The sequence below is a fragment of the Panthera leo genome, chromosome A3 (assembly GCF_018350215.1).
Source record: "Panthera leo isolate Ple1 chromosome A3, P.leo_Ple1_pat1.1, whole genome shotgun sequence".
In the NCBI taxonomy this organism is placed as follows: domain Eukaryota; kingdom Metazoa; phylum Chordata; class Mammalia; order Carnivora; family Felidae; genus Panthera; species Panthera leo.
The window spans coordinates 87415731-87434652 of record NC_056681.1 but is presented as its reverse complement, the minus strand read 5'-3'; the positions used below and the strand labels follow the sequence as shown (position 1 = coordinate 87434652).

Here is an 18922-nt window from a genome sequence, read left to right as displayed (position 1 = left end):
TGCATACATGTGTATACATATATCCAGAAGCTCAGTCCTCAGCCTGGACTGATCAAACTGGAATTCTGGGGATTGGAATCCAGGCAAGCGGATCAAGAAAAACCCAATTCCCCCAGGCGACTCCAGTGTGCGGCCAGATTTAAGAACCGGTGCTGTCTGTAATCCAGTGTTCACCAAAATCACCGGTGCAGCTCGTGAAACGCGGCTCCCCGAGCGGCACCCGACTTGCATTAGGCCGGGGTAGGGGAACCGGGACAGGTGGTCCGGGCCCCAGGCCCCGCCCCCGTGCTCCGCAGCTCGTGCCGCCGCAGGTGCGGGAGATGAAAGGCCGCACCGCCCCCAGCCCGCCGCCCGCCGCCATGGAAGCAGCGCCCGCCCCGGCTCTCCTGAGCGTCCCGCAGGCCGAGGTGCTGGAGGACGTGCTGCGGGAGCAGTTCGGGCCGCTGCCCCAGCTGGCCGCCATCTGCCGGCTCAAGCGGCTGCCCTCGGGCGGCTACTCCTCGACCGAGGACCTCCAGTTGGTGCTGGAGCGGCGGCGCGTGGCCAACGCCAAGGAGCGCGAACGGGTGAGCGCCCTGCTCCGCGCGGGTCCCCAAGGCCACCCGGGCTCGGCCGCCTCACGACCCGCTGCTCGCCACTAAACACCTGGCCGGTAGCCCGTGCACCCACTTACCCCCACCCGCCGGGTTCCGAGGCGACTGGAACCTCCTGAGGCCCGAGGTTCCGTCGTTTGGGAGACGTTCGCTGACGCTAGGATGGCCTCCTCACCTGCTGACCACCCGGAACGGGGTCAAAGGGTGGGAGTGGGGACACGCGAGGCCCCTGACAACGTTAGAAATGTCTCACCTTGGCAAGTGCTTTCAAAAAGGTTAGCGCCCAGGAGTCGCGCTTAAATCTCCCAACCACTCGGCGCTGGGTAGGCGCTTGGGGTGCAAAGGGCTCCCACCACCCCTTTCCCTTGCACTGCATCTCTGCCTCGAAGCAAGTATGGGGTGAGGGGGCCCAGTGGAAGTTACTCTTTCCTCTTTTTTTAGAGTAAGGAAACACGGTGCAGGGGTGTGCACGGGACTTGCACTCCAGCTAGTGTTGTTTCCCAATCAGGCTGGGACGCCGCGGTGAATCACAACGCGGAATGGTCTTGTGCGCCGTAGTCCGAGCGGCATCTACTGGTGGCTTTTAGTATTTCTCATCGAACCTGGGCCCCCAGTTTGTCCACTCTGGCCTGCCTTCTGCTCTTTGCAGACCTGGGGGTTTGGCCGCGGCGGAGGAAGTCCAACGGGGAGTGGGGTGGGGGGTGGAGGACAGGAGAGGACGGAGGGCGCGCCTTCGGGCTTGGGACTTGAGGGAGAGGTTCTGCTGCCCGTGCCCGGGTCCTCTGGAAGTGGAGCCCCGGTGCCTCAGCTAGGAGCTTTGGGAAAGGGCGGGAGGAGAAAGGACCAAGTGAAAGTAGAACAGGGGAAATTGGGGTAAGCTGAGGGAGTGGAAAAGCCTGGTTTCACCAGGCACGGACCCTTTGTGAAAATAACCCTGGAATCGGATGTGATGATGTGGCCTCAAACAAGATTCTGATTCAGTAGTTTGCGTTTTGTATGGGCCTTCCCATCAGGAAGGAATTGCTTTCTGCAGAGAATTCATCCTGGTTTTACCCTCTATTTTAAAGCTAATGACCTTCATTCTTCTTTACAACGACAAAATTAATACACCTGGAAAATACAGAAATGACCAGGGAACAGAAGCAACCGTAACACAGATATAACTACCATGAATTGACATTCTTGTATATATCCTCCCAGTCTTTTTTCTCTAGTTATGTGTGTGCCATATATAATTCTATAAAACTGTGAGCTAGTACGTATTTTTTTTCCACTTAACACTATCAAAAGCATTTCCTCATTCTTAAGCATTCTTTCAGCTTTTTACTGCGTAGTCATATAAATAGACCATAACTTATCCAGTCCTTATGCTTTTTGCAGCTTTTTACTGGTCTATATATCTATGTGCAATTGCTCTCAAAATACTAGAAATGGAATTACTGGAACATAGGAGCTATACAATCTCAAAAGTTGTGATACAAGTTGCCAAATTGCTTTCTAGAAAGTTTACTCATTTTCATCCTTTCTTACAGGGTATAAGACTGTTCCCTTTGTCCATCTCCAATGCTGGGTATAATTAACAAAATGACAACATTACCAGCTTGGTACATGAAAAATGGCATTTAATTTCTATTTTATTTTATAGTCCTTTCATCAGAGTTGCACATTTTCATATGTTTGTTGGTCTTTGTATTCTGCTGTAATGAGATAACTATGTCCATTGTTGACTTTGATCTGGAGTGGGAGAGGACTCTCGGTTAACAGGAGTATATTGGCTTTATGGTGTAGTGGAAACCAGTTTTTTCCAAGGCCCCTTTCCCCCAGGGGGATGGTCATCAGAGTTCCAGGCATTGTGAGCTGAAGGATTGGACCCTGGAGAATTATAGAGAGCTAGCCTTATTCTGCCTTTAAAGTCTTGCCAACATGCAGACTCTCTAGACACTAACACCCGATTTGGCTGGGAAAGAGATTAAAGAGTTGATGGCACAGTGCTTGAGTAGACCAGTGTTTGCACATTTTATTCATTATCAGTACCACTTATGGAGGACTTTCTATGCACCAGGTCAGGAAGAAGAGTTTTATGTATAATTATGTTAATCACCACAAGGATGTTTACAAGGTGGGTATTTTCCACTTAGCAGATACACCATAATGTGGCAATATGAAGTATCCTAACGTTCTTGTAAAGTTAGTATGTATGTGGTGGAGCTGGGTTTTAAATCCTGATGTATTGACTTAGAGTTTTTAGCCACTACCCAACTGCCTGAACATTACAGTGCAGCGGGTATGCTCTAAGAGGAGGAGGACAGGGTTCAGCAAGAACACAGACCCCTTCCCCCCTGCTAGCCCGTCCACCCACAGTGCTGAGTTTACGCCGCTCCTTCCTCCATTGCCAGCAACTGCACTGCCAGTGGAGTGGGGACTCTGGCATATGCCTATTTAGGTTCACCACCCAGACATGAGCTGTGAAAGCAAGCCCTCACAACCCTCATCTATGGTTTGGGGGGGCATCTGTACAAATTAGCTTCTCTGTGTGTCACTGTGCTTTTTTGTTTTCCAGATAAAAAATCTCAACCGTGGTTTTGCCAAACTGAAGGCGCTTGTGCCATTTCTTCCCCAAAGCAGGAAGCCTAGCAAGGTTGATATCCTTAAAGGTGCAACTGAATACATACAAGTTCTCAGTGATGTTTTGGAAGGAGCCAAAGACTTGGAGGTAAAGGTTTAAGAATTTAGAACAATGTCCACCATTTATTGAGCCCTTTCCATGTGCTGGGCAATTTATATGTTCTGGTTAGTTTGTAACAATCCTAGGAGTTATTTATGATCCATGTTTTACAGAGCAGGAAATCAAAATACAGGTAAAGGCTACATAGCTAAGAAATTTCAGGACTGGGGTTTGAATCCAGATCTGTGTGAGCTTTGGAGCCAAGTTTCTGATTATATACTTGCCTCCTGTCACTGTCCAGGGTACGTGGTTCCTAACTGCTGCATCTTTAATAGAACCTTGATAGCTAGGGTATGACAGGAGGCTTCCATAAATCCACTCTATAGTGGTGGTTTCCCATCAGACAGGACACAGAAAGGAAGAGGCATTTCCCTTGGAGAGGCCCTCTCTAAGACAAGTCTGGTGGAATGCTCAGCAATGGTTGGGGATACCAGTCTCATGGGATTTTCAACCATTTGGTGGGATGACATAAACGAGCCTGCTATGCAAACTGTGAAGCACGTAGTGTCAGCACAATTATCAGTGTGTAGAGCTCACAACTGTCCATTAGGTGATGGAAGCTGTGGGCTAGTTATATGGGTTTGTTGCATGGTCAGGCAGGACTTGAAGGCCTGTAAGTGAATTAGTCATCAGAGGAGGTAAGATACGAAGAGAGAAAGACCTTAGAAATGAGTCATGAGTGACACCATTGGCAGGAAGGAGGAGGAGCCATCAGAGAGGAGAAGGTGGCAAGAAGGTGGAGAAGCAAGACTGGTCCTGAAGTTGGGTGGGGAGAATCTTGGGAATCTGAGGGTGGGAAGTGGTTCAAGAAACTATGGAGAAGCCCAGAATGTGAGGTGTAGGATAGGAGTGGGCTGGAAGTCAGCTTATTAGGGGCTTGAGGGCGTGTAGGTGGCCCTCAGAGTAAAATGGGCCCCAGGCAGAGTATAATGGCAAATTTCAAGTCCATTAAACCTAGAAATCTGAGACTGGAAGAAGGATCAAAAGGATGGAAGAAGAAAAGTGGTTAGATCAATTGAAGTCTTTTGTAAGTAGCAATGTGATTGTGTTTAGGGACAGAAGAGAAGGACCGATATTAGAGAGTAGAGAAACATTATCATTCTAAAAATTTAGGCTGGAAATAGCCAGGTTATATAATGGTTCTTTTCATTTTTTTCCTTGTCCACTCACTAGTCCTACTTGGGTGACCCCTGAGGGGATAAATTCTGCAATGGTGGGAATGGATTGTCCTGTGAACCAATTAGATGCTTGAGTTGTGGCATGGTCATAACATTTGTACATGAACAGGTGGCTGCCCTAGTTTTTCCTTGCATGTGTAACAGGAGGGCTTTGTTTTGTGCCACATTCATTATAAAATACAGGATCTGTTCCATGGGATAATATTTTTAATGCAGTTGCCAACTGTACAAAATCTTAAGGTTATAGAAAAACAAATACAGTCTCGTGAGTAATGATTTTCTCTCCATCCATGATAACTTAAGAATTGCCCTTATCACTTAAACTTCATTGGTTAAAATTTTGGAATATATTGATTTAAATCTTCAGAATCTTGACTGTCATACTGTTTGACAACTACATATGGTTTCTAGAGACAAAATCTGGATCACCAGAGCTATAGCAACAATGTTTCTGAACCACCTATATCATTGGCTAGAGATCTATCGAGAAACATCACCCAACATGCCAGCTGTACTGTGGGCTTCAAGAACGAGGAGGAGAGGCCCTGGGCAGATGGTGGCAGTGGTGAGTCAGCACACACTTGTCGCCAGAGCATGATGTCCACGACCGGAGTTCTCTCCCCAACCAGGAGTCTGGTAAAGTGTTTTTTCTTAAATAGCCACATAGATGTCAAAAACTCAAAATATTTTCCTTGAAGTGTATGGCATTTTCCATGCTGAAAGATGATTGAAACAAAGTCATTTTGTGAAAGTACCTAATGGGAAGGTGGAGTTTGCTAGTTTGGAAAATTTATTATGTTTCCAAATTAATAGGTAAGCAACTCAAGGGGAAGGAAACCCCTCCAGAATTACCCACTTCAGACCGAAGTTTACCTTTTATGACCCTAAATAACTCATCAAAAATATTTCTGACTGTGAGGCCTCCAGAAAAAGAAAGAAGTAGCTTGCCATACACAAGGATAAATGGTGATACCACAGACACATGCATGCACATGTGTGCACACACACATTTTGTTTTTGAATTGGCCTTATTGGAAGGCATTTTCTAAGTAAAAATAAGAGTTTATTTAATAGCTCCTAGTACTTTGCCAAACTAATGAAGCTGCTGGATAGAAATAGCAGTCTGCCTCTTCAAGTCCACAAGTGGACATTTAGCCCTTGCTGTGACTGTGTTACTCTGATGAGACCCCTTGGTCCATCCTGCCACATGACTGCTAGAAACAAGAACAGCTTGTAGGAACTGTAACCAAGCGTACTGTAACAAGTTGCTTAGTGTGACATAAGGGGCAGTGGGAGCTGTGGAGTCACAAATGCTGGTTGGTGGAGGGAGGCAGTTTAAAATAGCAGTTGAGTGCAGGATCTAGAGCGCCAACACTGGGGTTCAGATGCTAGTTTTGTAACCTTAGGTGAGCTGCTGAATCTCGTCCTCTGTTTTCCCATCTGTGGAATGGGAATGATAATTGGACTACCTTGTACATGAGATAATTGTGAGACTCAAATGGCATCATGTCAGGGAAGTGTCTAGCACAATACCTGGCATGTCAGTGTTCACTTGGACGTACATTATTAAATCTGCTGGACTCATCATGAGCAATCAGTATTGATTGATGGGTAATCAACAATAAGCCACAGGCATTCTGTTTGTAGCAAGTGTTCTGAGTTTTCTCACTTGGCCTTTAGTAGTGCTCTACTCTGGTTTGGGTCTTCCGGGCTTTCTGCTGACTGACCTTGGCTGCCATTTTTTTACTTGATTACTGTTCTGTAAGGGTTATACTTCTTGTACATGCTCAGTTTTAGATTTTTATATTCTGGCCACTTGACCTATATAAACCAAACCTTCCCTTGACAGTCAACCTTTGGGAGACTGAATTCCTGTTGCTACTACCTAAGCTGACTGGGAATGACTGGGAATAAAAGTAAGGATGAAGACCTGACCTGAGCTGAACCTTGAACCTGGCTATCTGTTAACAATAGTAATGTTAGTTTTGGGACGCCTGGGTGGCTCAGTCAGCCAAGCATCCAATTCTTGATTTCAGCTCAGGTCATGATCTCACCATTTGTGAGATTGAGCCCCACATTGGGCTCTGTGCTGACAGCTCTGAGCCTGCTTGGGATTCTCCCCGCCACACACACCCCTCCCCTGCTTTCACGTGTGTGTGTGCATGCACACACACTCTCAAAATATTAAAAAATAGTAATGTTTTAATATATACTCAGTATTAAGGCAAGAATCTTACTTGCATTTAATCCTCACCTATCCTTGTCAGATAGGTATCACCATGTCATTCTTGGGGTGAGCTGCTTGGCTATACCTTCCTGCCATTCCTTTTTGGGCCTGGGCTGGGAGTGGAACCTAAAAGGAAGCACAGTAGGCATATGCTTAGCAACACCAGCAGCAGGGATGTACAGGAGGTCTTTGTCTTCCAAGGATAATTGATCCTGGAAATAGTCTCCGCTTTAAATCTACTTACTATAAACAGCCTAACATTTTCTATTAAGAAACAGAAAAGTTCTAACTTTCTTTAGGAAAGGGAACAAAACACTTAAATTTTAGTCTTTTGGTTAACTCAGTTTAAATTGCTAGTTGAAAGAGCATGCTAATTCTTAGACTAAACAAAGAATCATGTTTTTGAGATTTTTATATATGCATGTAACTTCTGCCAAGTGCGACTTTCCAGGCCTGAATGTAAAGAGTGACTTTCTTTTTTGCAGAAATGTTCTAGGATTTCATCAGTTTTGTGAAGGGTTTCTCATTCTTTGACATTTAAATCATTTATTTTTAAAATAAAAGCATTTATTCTGAAACACTTTATAGAAGGGTCACAAGTACAGTACAAATAACTTTTTTCCTGACCCATTTGAGAATAAGTTGCCAACCTGATGCCCCATCGCCCCTAATTAGTATGCATTTCCTATAAACGAGGGCATTGTCTTACATGACCACAGTGTAGCCATCAAAATCAGGAAGTTAATGTTGTGGCGTTACTGCCACAAAATCCTCAGGCTCCATTCAGGTTTTCACCAACAGTCTGAATGTCCTTTCTAGCAGAAGGACCAGCTGAGAATCATGAGTTGCATTTAATTGTCATGTCTCTTTAGCCTCCATCTGTCTGGAACATTTTGTTGGTCTTTTCATGATTTTTATGACCTTGACACACTGAAAGATTACAGGCCAGTTGTTTTGCAGAATGTTTCTTGATTTGAGTTTGTCTCTTTCCCCCTGATTAGATTCAGATCTACATCTTTGGCGGGAACGGCATGGAAGTGATGCTGTTGTCTACCCATTGCATCTTATTAAATGGGGTACATTTTGATTTGTCCTATTGCTGAGGATATTCACTTCCATCACTTAATGTAATAACTTCCAGGCCTCTCTACTGTAAAGTTAACCTTTTTACTTTGTGATCCGTATTTTGTGTGGAGGTGCTCTGAAGCTCTCTCGATATCCTGTTCTTCACCAACATTCTGTATCTATGAAACTTTTAATTTTGAAATAATTATAGATGCACAGGAAGTTACAAAGATAGTACAGAGAAGTCCCATGTACCCTTAACTTGGTTTCTTTCCCTCAATGACTGCATCTCCTGAAACTATAGTACAATATCAAAACAAAATCGATATTGGTACTATGTGTGTCTAGTTCCCTGTCATTTTATCACAAGTGTAGATTTGTGGAATCTCCACTACTGTTAAGATCTAGCACGGTTCCACCCCCATAAAGCTCTCCTGCCTGCTATCATCCACTGCCCCCACATCTCCACTTTCTCTACCCACTGACCACCAGTAATCTGTTCTCCATGTCTCTATCATTTGGGGAGTGTTCTATACTATATGGAATCATTCAGTGTGTATTCTTTAAAGTCTGGTCTTTTTACTTAGCACAGTGCCCTTTAGATCATCCCAGTCATTGTATTAAAAGTCTATTCACACCCCTCCCCCTTCATTGCTGAGTATTAGTCCATGGGATGGATGTGCCACAGTTTAACCATTGACTTATTGTAGAACCTTTTGGTTATTTCTATATTCATTTTAATGGTTTTCTATTTAATTCAGTAATTATTATATCATCATAATATCCTAGTATTTATTTATTTTGTTATTCCAATTGTCCTCGTTGTGGCCAATGAAAGCCCCATCAGATGGGCTAACTTTCCACTTGACCTGTCACTATCATTCTTTGATCATTTCCTTTCTGGCAGAAGATGTTCTGAGCTCAAGCATCATGTCCTTTCCCACCCCTAGCCCTGGAATGAGTCTTTCATCAAGGACACCCTGTGTAACTCATTTCTCCTCTCTGTGCTATCTCCCCCATGCCTGGCTCTTCTCTTCACCCCTTTTGGGCTTTAGCGCCTGTGTTAGTTTGCTAGGGCTGCTGTAACAAAATATACAGAGTAAGTGGTTTAAACAACATAAATTTATTTCTCGCAGTTCTGGAGGTTGGAAGTCGAAGATCAAGGTGTTGGCAAGTTTGATTTCTTCTGAGGCCTCTCTTCTTGGCTCACAAACGGTCTTTCCTCTGCATGTGTGCCCCAATTTTCCCTTATAAAGGCACCACTCATATTGAACTGGTGCCCACCCTCCATTTTAACTTAATCACCCCTTTTAAGGCCCTATGTCCAAATACAGTCACATTCTGAGGTAGGGGGTTAGGACTTCAACATATGGATTTTGAAGGGACATTATTCAGCCCATAACAACACCATGACTAGCTGCCCCTCCGTAAGAACCTTCTCCTTGGCTCTCACATTCCACTCAGGCCATCCCTCACCCCACACATGGGTGTCTCCTCATCCTGCTTGGACTCTGGGTCACCATGTAAGGTCACCTGCACATATGCATGGCTGCCTGATTTGGCATGGGCTGCTTCTCCCCATGCTATGCTGCCCTCTGCCTGGGCACCATCCTTGCCTGGCTTGGGTCTGACTCCCCTTACCACACTGCCCTTCCAAGACCCCTCTCCTGCTGATTGGACTTCATCACTTTGCACTGAGCCTCCCCACTGTGTGGCCATTCCCCTCATCTGCTTGGTCTCTGACCTCCTGTATTAGGCCACCTCTATGTGTGGATGCCATCCTCACCCTGCTGGGTCTCCAATAGCTCACTCAAGGCCACCATGTCTCTCCCCCCATCTCACTGTGAGCTAACAGTGTTAGGACTGAATTGTTCAGGATGGGAAGGGAGAAGTGAATTTTTTCTCTTTTAAGTGCCTACTGTGTGACTATCTTTCTGACTAGTTTTTTTTTCCCCTGGCTAATAGGTTTAACTCTGAGATCCTAATTTACATGTGGCTTTGAGCAATTACTCAACATCACTTTTACTAACTTTATAAAAGCTTGCATTTTATAATCAGGAACCAATATGAAGTGAGAGGGACCAGAGAAACAAAGCTTAGCCTGACCTTTATTTGCCAAACAATTCTCATAAGGGGTCAGTGTAGTTTACATGAAGGAGTGAGTATATAGGGTTTCAGGATCCTGGCCAGACGCCCTAACCAGAAACCTGGGGATAGCTGATGTGACTCATTGGACTGAAATGCTTATGTACAGAGGGGCTTAGGATTTGGGATGCAGGCCTCCTCCAGCTTCAGTTTGCAGGAACGGCACCCTTCTTCCTGCCCTTGGAGAGGATCTGAGGAGTGGAATCCTGGTGCTGGCAGAGATGGGCATTTTTGGGGATTTGAGGATGGGGTCAGAACAGCCTGTGCAAGATCAACAACATTCCTGAGAGGCAAAAATCCCAAATGAAGTACATAAGAATCTGCTGATGGCAGGCATGGAGATTAACTTCTCGGGCCAGAGCAGGTTCACTTGGGGACTGAATCAGCAAGTATGTGTGCGAATGGAGAGGGCCCTGAGCCATGTGAAGCTGCAGCATCTGGCCTTGGTAGGAGTAGGGATCAATGTCAGGATCCTGGCAAGGCTCATTTAGGATTGGATTTTCAAGTGTAGGATTTTGCTGTTTTGGGATTGGGCATTGCTGGATGGCAAGATGTTTACTGACCCACCATTGCTTATTTCTTTTGTTTGACACCTGTGTTTATGGTTTGAGCATTTCCTATCACGCAAGGCTCTGAGTTTTGTTCACAGTTGCCTATGATCCTGCAGAGGCTGTGTCCCTGGACAAAGGCCATCCTCTGTGTTGGAGTGAGATGCCAATTGTGCTGGGGTCAGAGGGACTCTGGAAAGGAATATGTGGATGAACCTAAGTGCCTGGTCTGGGGCCTGGGTGTTCTGCCATCACACACTTCTAAAATTTTGGCCTGGTGTGGGAGTATTCCTTGGAAGAGTTTCTGAGAGGAAGAAGCCTATGTGGATGGTAGATTTCCACTACTCCCTCTGCAGATTGTGGTAATCCGTGTGTGGAAATTAATCACTGGGAGCATTTCTTCTAATAGCATTTTAAGCTCTGAAATGGAATGATCTAACTAGCTGGGATGAATTCATTAGCACCCTGGGAAGGCCTTGAAGCAACTATCTCCTGTCTTCCCTCTCACATTTCTGCCAGGAACTGGCTCTATGTGATAGCAAAAATTCTACCACAGTAGTGTGGTGGTCTAGGCTTTTCCCTGGGAATCACATTTGTCTGCCCTGGTGTTCACTGGGGCCTAGGGGGTATATTCTGATGAACGTAGCAGCAGAATATTTTAGAAACTTGCACTTCCTTTTGATGTGGTGGATGCTCGCTGGGTTGTCGGCCCCCAGACACCTTGTTGTACCACCAGTTTGGGTGTTAAACTTTGCAGCCCTGGACCAAGAGTGCTGGGACTCCGAGTGTGGAGGCTGCTCTAGTGGTTGTGTTGGCTCAGGATGTGACTGTGTCTTCTAAATTCTGGGGACTGAGGGATTGTTGCTGTGATGATATGGATGTTGGTTTTTTTCCCTGGAGCTTTGGAAAGGTGAGGTCTGGAGCATACAAGCAGGATCCATCTAACCTCAGAGTGATGCCACCTCCAGTGGAGGGTTCCCCTGGGTGCAGCTACTCAGGAAGAGATCCAAGCAGCACCCAAGGGAAACTCTTGAGTCCCAGTCTGACCAAGATGAGAAGAAAATGTTAGAGGAAAGGTGAAGTTCTTCATGAACATAAGATAGGGAGATTTCTTTTGTTGGAACTCTCAATCTTCTGTCCCCATGGAAAAATCAAACAAAAAGTGGGTTTTGTGAATGTGTGTGAGGTTTGGTGTGTTTGACAAGATGTCTACCTGGTGAGCTGAACATAATTTGAGAAAGCCAATAATTTCTATTTCTCTCACATATGATGGGCTTGGTAGTTAAATTAGTTGAAGTAAGGGGTGCCTGGGTGGCTCCGTCAGTTAAGTGTCTGACTTCAGCTCAGGTCATTATCTCGCAGTTCATGGGTTCAAGCCCCATGTCAGGCTCTGTGCTGACAGCTCTGATCCTGGAACCTGCCTCAGATTCTGTGTCTCCTCTCTCTCTACCCCTCTCCTGTTCATGCTTGGTCTCTCAAAAATAAATAAATGTTAAAAAAAATTAAATTAATTGAAATAAATCTTGATTTATTCTAGTGGACTTCTGGAGGGAATTTATATGAGTTTTATAAAAGACCCAAACTCATTGGTCCCACATGGATAGAGAGGAGGGTTGTAAGAATTGAGTGGAAAGGTCTCTCAAAGTTAGCGGCAGGATTCCTATGATGTGCTACTGACCTCCCTTAAGACAGACTGCTCTTTGGGTTAGCAGGAAGCCATCAAGTACTAGGACCACATAAGCCTGCCCCTCAGGGAGGTCAGTGTGTCCTCCTGCCCTCTCCCATCTCCCCTTTTTCTAACCTCTGAGTTATCCAGAATGGGTTAGCAATGAAACAGACCCCAAAGATATCATTTTAAAGGTAGATCTTCTAGTGGGAGGGTAAAGGAACCATAAATATAGCTTGATTATTTGGGGGGAACTCTTCTGGTCCTCTTTGGATCACTCCTTTTTTGGAAGACTTCCCTCCCAGGAATGTGTCCTTCCAGCAATGCTAGTGTGGAAGATGGGCGTGGGGCGCCTGCCTCAGTGCTCTGAGGTGAGAAGAACCTAGGAGCAGAGTTTCCCTGCTTCATGCAATTTGGACCAGGCCCCCAAGGGAAGAGAAAGACCATGTGGGGCTTGGTGGCCAAAGCCCTGCTCATTATAAAGGAGCTTTATTTGCTGGAAGATCATCTGTACAACTCTATGAGGTGGCAGGGCTGTGGTGACCATGCTGGGTTCTGATCTCTGGGTCCTGGCTGGATTTGCACACATCAAAGCAGGATTGACAATTGTGAGCACAATTTATATGGGAAGAAATATAACTTTACTTTCTACACTGTATTCTACTTGTTTTTGAGAACCTAGTAAAGACCTTATGACTCAGATGGTGGAAGATTCTCTTAGCCCATTAAGGTCTATCTTCTTTGAGTAAATACTGTTACCAGTTTAATATTCAGAATCCCTGTGGGACTCTTTGCCCCGTCTCCCCTAGGAGATCCTCTTGTCCTCCTTTAGGTACAGCAAGGAGTGTGTGTGCTATGGCTGGAGGCTGGAAGGAGAATGCTCATGTGTATTTCCCCAGCTAATCCTTAGGCCCCCAGTCTTCTTGAGCTGACATCTGCTGAGGATGTCCATGGCCCCACTATGGCTTCTCTTCTCTAGGCCAGGCTCACTGGGCTGCCTGCCTTCAGAACCCAGGCATCTTCTTGTCTCCCTGGCTTTCCCACTCCTAGATGGGCTATGTAGCTGCCCTCAGGCACATACTTAAAAATTCCTTCAGCCATGTGGTCACTAAACTGTGAGAGGCTACATTCTGAGAAGTGGGTACAAATCCTGGCTTTCCTCAGATTCTTTTTTATCTTTCTTGGGTTCTGTTCCCTTATGTAACTCTTCCCCAGGATGGTGTGGTACAGGGGCCCTTCCCAGGGATTAGGAATCAGGCAGCTTCTACAGACGAGTTCCATCCCCTCCAAATAACTACTTCCTGCTATTTCAACTTTCATTTCCATTTTTGGTTGTAGGAAATCTTCTCCCACATCATGTCTTGCCTCCTCCCTGCTTTGTGACCACCTGAGCTGCCATCTGAGCTCTGGCCCATCAGAACCCACATGTTTATTATTCTCCCTTTCAACAAAGTCAGCTTCTTTCAAATGAGAACCTTGCTTTTCAGACTGTTGTTGCTGGGAACTGAAATATGAAGCTAAATGTGGACTTCTGGTTCGTATCTATCTACCTCAGTCCCTGGCCCCTCCCCCAAGTCTTGGCTCAGTGGGTGGAGGGAAGGTTACATTGGATAATATGTCAAACCATGCAGCTATACAACCAACAACAGGAGCACGCCTGCCTTATCAGAGGGGCTGAGCAGCAAGCTGGGTTTGTTCCTCAGACCACCCTCTTCCTAGACCTTCAACTGCTTAGATGAGGCCAACAGGCATTTTTTTTTTTTAATGAACTGTGAGAATAAGGCAAAATTGATCATCTTTAGCAAGTTTTCATATTCTGATACTTAAATACTACATTCCTGGAATTTTCTAGTTAACACTTAAATCCAAACTAAGACAATGATCTATAATACACTAGACTGTAGGCTATTGGAATAAATTATCTTTTAACTCTGGGTAAACCTAGCAATACATGAACTTATCTCTTAGGTTTAACACATTATAAGTATGTGAAAAGTTTAAAAAAATTAAATGAAACTTTTAAAGCTAAATTTGAACTCAAAAAGTTAGCTTAATCACATGCATAGTGGAAAGACTTGATTAAGATCAGAAAAATTATTGATACTTTGTGCTGGACACTATTCCTGGTGGTGTATACATAATATTGTAATTTTCATGACCACCTTATGATGTATAATTATATCCATTTTACATGTCAGGAAACTAGAAAACAGAAGGAACTTGACCGATATCCAGTGGGTCAGTGAAGAATGGAATCCGAGCATATGTGTAATAGTGTTAAACTCTTTACTGCCTTTTGTTCTAAAAAACACCCTTGAAATATAAATGAGAGTGGGCTAGGAAATAGGTAAATGTGTTTTTTATAACCTGAATTAAAGCATGTGACTGTAGTATTTTATTTTCCACAGTGAAAGATTGGAGTGGCTTTATTTTTAGTCATGGGTTTGGCTTTTTCTTCAGGTTGAGATTTCAGAATATTAAGACCCAAAGTAATCTTACCATCTTAGTAAAACCATGGATGGAAATATACTAAAATGCTTCCAAATTTTTTTCTTACACAACTGAATTAAGAAATTATAACAGGGTATATAACACTGTGTTGTATTTCTTCTTATTCTACCATTGACATGTTTGAGGTTACTGTGTAGTCTTTTTCACAAGTTTTAATGATCAATTGAATGGAAGGGTTTTCTAATTGGGGATCATTTAAGTTTTCAGTTTTTTGTTCTAATCAACATGGCAAATAGCCTGATGTATTTACCTCTTTCTATATTTAAAAAAATTTTTTATTTATTTTTAGGATAGATTCCTAGAAGTGGAAGTCCTGAGTCACAGGTAGGTACAATCTAGGACTTGCATGAGGCCAACTTATAATACCATCAGTTCTGAGTGCCGAGTTCACCATATCCTTGCTAACAGTGGGATCTATTAAAATGATAGAATTTTAATAGAAAAAAAAATGATATCTTTAAACTTAAACATTTTTGATTACTAATGAAAAAATTTATATAGTTCTTTTGGGAACTATCTGTTATTATCATTTAGCCATTTATAAGGGACTTTCTTCTCTGTTTCAGGCTCCCCCAAGTATGAAAAGTGAAAAGTGCCAGCCCAGGGATACCTTCTAGAGACAAATAAATGCAGTCTTGAAAGTCTTGAAGTCTCTTAAAAATTGTGATAATTCAAAGCTTTGCAATTACCCTTTAAATGGCCTTGCTTGTCACACATCTACTCAACTATTTTTCCTTAATTTCATGCTTAGAAGAAATAGGCTTCAGGGTCTTCAGCCTTCATGCTTATCCCCCAGCTCCTCTGAGGTTTCCATCCTTATCCTTTCAGGACCCGTAGCTATTATCTTTCATTCTATCTATTTTCATCACTTGAGGAATAAGTGCCTATTACCCTTCTTGGGGAGATTAATAGGAATATAAACTTAAGCTAGAAAAGTAAGGAGTGGTAAGCCTTGGCCATTGGCAGTGAGAATTTTCAAGGCTGTCTAAATACCCAGCTAAATCCATAATACACCTTATGCAAGTTAGACACCGAAGCACCTTGACCACAGAGACCGTCTTCATCTCTGTAACAACTGCTCACAAAGACCTAGCACTTGTTATATGCTGTATCTGTTCCCATACTTTCCATATGTTCCCTTGTTCTCATAACAGTCCTATAAGATAGGCATGATTATCCCTGTTTTACAGGTGGATAAACCAAGGCACAGAAAGTATATAGTCTGCTTGGGCTGCCATAATATAAATCCTGTACTGGGTGGCTTAAACAACAGAAATTTCTCACAGTTTTGGAGGCTGAGAAGTCCAAGATCAAGGCTGAACAGTTTTGGTTTCTAGTGAGGTTGCTCTTACTGGTTTGCAGATTTCTCTCTCTGGCCTCGCATGGTGGGGGCAGAGAGAGAGCAAGCAGTGTGTGTGCAGTCAGCAAACTCTTGTCTCTCTTCCTCTTATAAGGACACCAATCCTATTGGATTAAGGGCCCAACCTTATGACCTCATTTAACCCTAACAACCACCTAAAATCCCTGGCTCTTCGTCACACTGGGGGTTAGGGCTTTAACATAGGAATTTTGCAGGGCACAATTCAGTCAATGGTTTTTGGTGACTGACTCCAAAACTTCATACCCTTAACACATGCAAAATACATGCATTCCATCTCAACATCCCCAAAAGTCTTGTTCCAGCATCAGTTCTAAATTCTGAAGTCCAAAGTCTCATCTAAATGTCCTCTAAATCATGTATGGTTGAGACTTGAGATATGATTCATCTTGAGGTGAAATTCTTCTCTAGCTGTGAACCTGTGAAACCAGATGAGTTATGTGCTTCCAAAATACAATGGTGAGCAGGCCTAGGGCAGACATTTCCATTCCAAAGGGAAGAAATTGGAAAGAAGAAAGGAGTGATGGGTCCCAAGCAAGCTCCAAACCTAGCAAGACAAATTCCATTATATCTTAAGCCGTCATAGTAATCCTCTTTGGCAGTGTCCCACCTTCCAGGTCCGCTGTGGTGGAAGCCTCACCCCACACAGCTCTGCAGTGGCCCTGCCCCCTGAAGCCAGGAGGAAACAAACTTGGCCCCTGGGCCTGTGGTTGGAATGGCAGTGCTGATGATCTCTGAATCACCTTGGGGGTCATTCTCTCCTTTCCTGGAAGAACAGTGTACTTTTGCAACCAAATAGTTTTGTGGTCTCCTCCAGTAGAATCCAAGAAGTTTAATAGCCTTCCTTCATTCTGTCCTGCTTTTTCTGTTCCCTTTAGTTCAAAATGGCACTGTCTTTGCTGGAAAAATCCATCTCTATTCCTGGCCTCTGCTGAGATGGCCGATTAGGTCCATGAATTACACCCATGACCTCTTTATCAAATGGTTATTCAGCCACACCCTTCATACTCCCTTCAGAACAAGCTTTGTCATGTTTTGCAATGTAGATGGGCTGAGAATTTTCCCAGTCTTCAAGCTCTGGCTGCTTTGTGTTTAAAGAGTCTTCCTTTAATTCATCTCTCCTCTTGCATTTTGCTAGAAATAGTAAGAAGGACGCTAGTTGCACCTTCACTATTTTGCTTAGAAATCTCCTCCATTAAATATCTAATTTCATCACTTGTAAGTTCTACCTTCTATGAAACACTAGGACACAATTCAGCCAAGTTCTCTGCCACTTTATAATAAGGACTGCCTTTCCTCTGGAGTCGGGGGCCTCTCTACCTCACCCTGATGACTCTTCCCTCTGTGACCATGGTTTAGCTGTGTCTTTCTAGTCTGTAATAAGACTGTAAAACTTACTAAGGCTTGGTGTCCTATTTTGTCTGCATGACAACCCTGGATGGTAGGAGACCATTAGTTTTCTAGGGCCACCATAACAAGGTAGCCTGGCCTGGGTGACTTGACCAACAGAAGTTTGTGTGAGATCAAGAAATCAAGGTGTCAGCAGCGTTGGTTTTCCTTTCTCCTTGGCTGTTGGTGGTTGACTTCTCCCTGTATCTTCACATGGTCTTCCCTCTATGGCAGCCTGTGTCAATATTTCCTCTTATAAAGACACCTGTCCTAGATTAGAGGACACCTAATTTTTTCATTTTTAATTATCTCATTAATTTACCTCATTATCTCTTTGAAGACCCCCATCTCCAAATATAGTCACATTCCGTGGTTCTGGAGGTTAGAACTTCAATGTAGGGATTGGTGGTAGAGGGCAGGTAGAGGAGCACAGTTCATCCCTTACCAGAGGGCAAGGGCTGTTACCTTTACAGCCAGGAAGTGAGACCTGGGATCAGTCCTTTCTGAGTCCACCCAGTCACTGGGACTGAGACGAGCCCCAGGCCCTGGGCTCCTAGTTCAGTTCTCTTTCCACAGCATGCCTCAACCATAGGGTTGGGCACACTTTTGCTTGTTGGGAGAGGGGCATCTTCAGGAGACCTAGACTTAGAATTTATCATTGGTCTTACTTTGAAAGCACTGTCATTCTCCCCCACCCCCCCCCCCACTCTCCTGTCTTAAATTTGATTTCCCTAAAAGTAGGCCATGATTTATAGTTTATTTGGGAGACAAGGCCAGGAACTAACAATAGAGGAGTGGGAAAGTAATACAAGGAAGAAAAGCCAGACTATGAAACATGCATGACTGAGGAGGATACTACTGGGGGCCTCTGGGGCTCAGTCCTGCTGAGGCACTCTGGGAAACTGTGTACAGCATGCCTCAGTGGTGTCTTCCTAACACCCAGGAATGAGGGAGGTGGGCTATTCATAGATTCCCGATGGTCGATGGTCGTTGGTTGAAAACTGATCCCCTGGGGTGTCAATTCCTCCAGAACCTCTGGCATGCCCTGGGGAAGGCAACTGATAAGTATGCTTTGGCCTGGAGGGTGCTAAGGCACTGTATTGGTTATCTAAAAGCTGTGTAACAAATTACCACGAACATAGAACTTAACACATTCATTATCTCACCGTTTCAGTGGGTCAGGAGTCACACCTGGGCATGGCTTAGCTGGGTCCTCTGCTTTAAGCTTACTCTCAAGGCAGAAATCAAGGTATCAGTCCGGGCTGGGGTCTCAGCTGAAGGCTTGGCTGGGGAAGGATCTGCTTCCAAGCTTACATGGTTGTTGGCAGAGTTCATTTCCTCTAGGACTTTTGGACTGATAACCTCAGTTTCTAGCCGGCTGTTGGTCAGGTGTCACCCTAAGTTCCTTGCCATGTAGGTTGTCCTAGCATTGCTATTTGATTGATCAAAGCATGCAAACCAAGAAGGTGATCGAGAAAGTCAGCAAGTTGAAGAATC

At 44.4% G+C, this 18922-nt stretch overlaps 1 protein-coding gene across 3 annotated transcripts; it reads left to right on the top strand.

The window, feature by feature from the left end:
- The first annotated feature begins 320 nt into the window (after nt 1-320).
- FIGLA (folliculogenesis specific bHLH transcription factor) lies at nt 321-15304 on the top strand. Of its 3 annotated transcripts, XR_006200768.1 has the most exons (6): nt 321-566; nt 3154-3306; nt 4908-5132; nt 13635-13681; nt 14948-14982; nt 15225-15304. XR_006200768.1 is itself a non-coding variant. In XM_042932618.1 (5 exons), exons 1-5 carry the CDS (start codon nt 321-323, stop codon nt 15238-15240), a joined length of 675 nt encoding a protein of 224 aa, XP_042788552.1. In that variant the 3' UTR covers nt 15241-15304. The 3 variants fall into 3 exon arrangements, 2 of the variants coding, with proteins under 2 accessions (XP_042788552.1, XP_042788553.1); XM_042932618.1 differs by lacking the exon at nt 13635-13681; XM_042932619.1 differs by lacking the exons at nt 13635-13681; nt 15225-15304 and having other exon boundaries at nt 14948-14986.
- Nucleotides 15305-18922: the final 3618 nt, after the last annotated feature.